This window comes from Dendroctonus ponderosae, unplaced genomic scaffold (genome assembly GCF_020466585.1).
Source record: "Dendroctonus ponderosae isolate FM_Combo_2020 unplaced genomic scaffold, Dpon_F_20191213v2 Dpon_F_20191213_3, whole genome shotgun sequence".
Taxonomy (NCBI): Eukaryota; Metazoa; Arthropoda; class Insecta; order Coleoptera; family Curculionidae; genus Dendroctonus; species Dendroctonus ponderosae.
Window position 1 is genome coordinate 14,349,374 of NW_026018508.1, and position 4,434 is coordinate 14,353,807.

A 4,434-nucleotide genomic window follows, 5' to 3' on the forward strand; every position below is an offset into this window, starting at 1 on the left:
ATTAACAGTTGAAAATCGAATTTCATCTTTGTAATTAAGCATTATTTTGAAAGTGTTCCAATTTTAATTAGAATCGTATTGGAATACTTAAGCATTCGAAAAGAAAAATCACGATTTGCTTCAAATTACGAAAATTTTCATATTCAAATTGCCTTGCAGGGGCACTCAGAACATTGCACAACAACTGACACTTTCCCAGGCACCAAACAAATACCGGCTACATTCCTACCACGTATGTAAGATCACATTAAACCAATGGATTACTGCACACCGGTATAAATTGAGCAGGAGTTAACTAACCGAATACGAGAAGCTGCTCGAGAAGAGTGCATAATACGGTGATTACACAGGCACTTGTTTGGAGTGACAGACTCAAATGTATGTTTTTATAATTTGTATACAAATGAATAATTCGAGGTTATGAGTTTCGAAATAGGTTCCGTCATTCAACGATTTCTATCAAATTTACCGTTTATCCTTGTCTATCTTATTGCCACTTTCTCTATTTATCCATGGTTACCGGAGTTTTAATAATTACGAAGCAACAAGTATTTACGTAATGTTAATTAGCCAGATTACCTTGAAAAGCATTGTTGCCGTTTTTCTAATATAGTTTTATGCAAATTTCTCAGTTTTTAATAATAATTATTTTTTTTTAACAATTTTTTCTGCACTCCTGAAACAAAGGAATTTTTTTTAGAACGCAAATGTTAATGAAAATCGAGCAAATACCCATCTGAACATGTACCTACTGTTGATAAACGGATTAAACATTTATCCCATAAGCGTGTAGTATAAATATATTTTCAGCCGGTTTAAATGCCGTCGAATAAAAACATTTGCATAAATCCCGACGATTCACGATTACAATTTATAATGATGTGTTTTCTTATTAAAATTCAATGTAAGCAACTCGTCAAGTATGTAGCCTTTTACAGACGATTGTTTTGCGTTTATCCGCAGAAGCCAAATGACGGTGCGTGCGTGCTAATAGACGACACTCATCTAGAATAAAAAAACATGTTCAAATTGTCCTGTTAATGAAATTAGGCTGCAAACCATATCCAATTTACTAATGCGTTTATTAACTGAAAAAAAAACGCCCAAGTTGATAGTGTTGGGAAGTGCGACAGTCGCGGGATGTCGTCGGGAAGTAAAACAATAAATTGAATAGTGAGTTGGGTTCTGATAAGGAAATGAAACGATAAGACGGTTTCGACGATAATATTGAACTTGGTACTCTGTAGTAATTCTATTATGTATTAAACATGTTGTGCAGTCAGTGCTAAAAGGCGAAGGAAATGTGAAGCTGCAGGATTTGGAAGGAAGTTGCATCTGCACGCGAACTGTGATTCTAGATCAAAGATATTTTATATAATAAGGTAATGATTAATCCATTTTTAAACTTGCGTGATAATGTATGTAAATATACGCCCTGATGTATGTACGTCACCAGTTTTCTCCTTATTTTGATGATTTATGTGAGGATATTTTTGCGGATTTGTATGACCAATTTCTCCGTGGGAGGTTTCAATATCCACTAGTTACTCAATTCAATTGAGAAAACATTTAAAAACTTGCCACTAATCAGCTGGATTAGGCATGTTTGCTTTAGTGTAAGAACTTTAAATTCTTTGTTATACCTGGATGATATCAAAACAAATTTATCTGGCGTAGAACATTTGCTTGGGTTGGTTTACGCCAATAATTTCAGCAATATTTGTATAAAAACAATTAGCATATCACGTACAGTGCATCGAAAGGAAACGGAAACTCCACTGAATACGTTTGTATGAGATTTAACATTAATATTTGGAAAGTCCGGCCTTAAATATCTGCACTATGGCGCGGATACTTTGTTTGCATTTTTCACTCAAGTGTGCAGCGTTAGTTTAAGAGATTACCCTAATTTAAAATAGTGCTGTTAAATAGTTAACCAGTTTTTCGCCGGATATACGTAGTTAACGCCTAGTCCTATCTATTTCAGAAATGAAAATGACAAACGTTAAAATAACGGCCGTTGGAGACGGTATAGTAGGAAAAACTTGCCTACTGACCACTTATGTTACTGGGGAATTTCCTCAGGCGTATATTCCAACAGTGTAAGTATACTTCTAGGTTTACATTTATGAAAATTCCTCAATATAAAGAACTTTATATTTCGAGTTTTCTGTAAAATTTTTAGTAAAAAAAAATTAGTTTATTTGCAAAAACTACAAATATTAAAAAGCTGTACGGTGAAGAAGTTGGCACCATGTTACTTTTCCATTATTGATTTTCCGAAAAAACCGATTTTTCATAAAAAGTTCTGCTTGATCTAAAGCCTAAAATTCAACTATCAGGTATAAAATTTTTAAAGTCGTATACGAGGTATATCCGAAAATGTGAATTTTGCTGAAGAATAAAGTACCTGTATTTTCGGCAGTATCAACAATTTTTGTTAAGAAAAGTTCTTCAGAACTAAAAAATACGTTCAAATATGCAATTATATCCAATATACGGAAGAAATAAAAATTCATATTTTCTGACAAACCTCGTATATGACCGAAAAAGTTGATTCCTAATGATTGTATTTTAGATTTCAGAACATGCAGAATTTTTTATGAAGATTAACTTTTTCGCAAAATTAATAATAAAAACTTCCCATGCGAAACCAACTTAAAATGAATGTTAAAAAGAGCAAAAGTTGCCGTTCATCATAGATAGGTGCAATTAGATATCTGAACGTACTTTTCAGCTCTAATCAACTTTTCTTAATAACAATTTTCGATATTTTCAAAAATTGAGGTACTTTATTCTTGAGCAAAAGTAACATTTTCTGAAATACCTTGTAAACGACTGAAAAAAAAATCTGATAGTTGCACTTTACGTTCTGGACCAAGCAGAACTTTTTGTCAAGAATAACTTTTTTCTAATATAGTAGATGTTTACTACTACTAATAACAAAAAGTTTCTCATATGGCGCGAACTTAAGTAAACACATTGTATATATCAGAGTACTACTTACTAAGTTTGCTCCTAGATATGCAATCTTATTTTTTGCTATAATAATATTTGTCCACTTATACGAAAATGATATGGAAGAGAGGTATTTAAGTAGTGTTAAGATTAAATATTTCACTGAACATTTTGCAATCTTATTTCTGGATCCGCGAGGCTTCGTATTAACAGGTTTAAATCAACAGTAAGTATTGCAAAGTTTGCTATTAAATGCAGTAGTTGATTCTTTCATGGGAAGTTGATAGCTACTATTCAAAGCTGAAGCAGTTTTCCAGACAAATATTTTACAATTTAAAATTAAAGTCATAAAAACCGACTAAAAAACTTATTTGGCATTTACATTTCCTGTATTTTGCTTATTTCTAGTTTTCTTTTAATTTTCAATCAATAGATAGAATCTATCTATATATACTTACATATAGATCTATATGTGAATCCTTTTTGTTCTAGATTTGAGCACTATGGGCAACAAATAACGGTAGATGATGTGGATTACGACATAACTTTATGGGACACCGCCGGTCAAGAGGATTACGAAAGACTTCGACCTTTATCTTATCCGGGCGTAAGTTTTTTCAGTGATTTTTTTGCGAAGTTTTCTCATTCACCATCCACCAGATGCTGAGCATAACATTATTTTCTTCCACGTTCTTCAATAGCTGAACGTATGGGATGTGACTGGAGAAATATATTAAAGAATCGCATTTTAATGAAATGTTAAAGAAAAGCAACCAGCTCATAGTCGTTAGGAGTGTAGCATAAATCCTTTAGAAAAAATGAACTACACTTCATATAAAGCGAAATGCGACTGGAGAGCTTTTGGGTCTTTTAGGTCTACGTGAAAAATATGCAGGCACGAGTGGCTTCCATCTTCAGAGGTGGTTGATGCGGCGAGTAAACCACAAAACGTCAAGAAGAATTTGTCCCGACGACCTAAAAGCCCAAAAAACTAAACAGTTTCTAATAGATTCGTTTTGCTGAGCCCTTCGGGCACCACACTGATAGAGAAACTCAACGGAACGAAGGGCTCGGCACAACAAATCTATTAGAAACGGTTGAAGAAGTGTGCTTCGCCTAACTGTCCAGACACTCAAGAAACTAATGAAGATGGAAGAAAATTGGTATTTAACGATATTGCAAGCGTTTTGACGCAATTTATTCAAAAAAACTTTGAATATTGGTGTTACAAGCTTTACTGCGAATTTCTAATTTTGACTATCTTAACACCATTCTTTTTCGTGATAGACTCGTGGTCAATCATTGAAACCAGTCGGGTTTTTAAGCCGTGGTAAAATGGAATTTCTTCCTGGCGTTTCGCAAGCACGAGTGGCTTGCATCCTCAGAAGTGGTTTGCTTGAACGCTTACACTGTTCTCATCAGAACCCGCGTTCAGTTCTGCGGAAGAACTGAACGGGTTCTGATGAGAACAGTGTA

At 33.9% G+C, this 4,434-nt stretch overlaps 1 protein-coding gene across 2 annotated transcripts in view; it reads left to right on the top strand.

Moving 5' to 3' along the window:
- Positions 1 to 909: 909 nt before the first annotated feature.
- LOC109537504 (ras-like GTP-binding protein RhoL) overlaps positions 910 to 4,434 on the top strand; it is a 4,152-nt gene continuing 627 nt past the window's right edge. Inside the window, exons 1-4 of one of the 2 annotated variants that reach the window (XM_048664816.1) lie at positions 910 to 1,382; positions 1,988 to 2,102; positions 3,451 to 3,565; positions 3,833 to 4,283. In XM_048664816.1, the coding sequence (XP_048520773.1) occupies positions 1,990 to 2,102; positions 3,451 to 3,565; positions 3,833 to 3,886 (282 nt within the window). In that variant the 5' untranslated portion in view covers positions 910 to 1,382; positions 1,988 to 1,989 and the 3' untranslated portion in view covers positions 3,887 to 4,283. Of the gene's footprint in view, positions 1,383 to 1,987; positions 2,103 to 3,450; positions 3,570 to 3,832; positions 4,284 to 4,434 lie in introns of those variants that run through there. The other variant, XM_048664815.1, reaches the window with a different exon arrangement.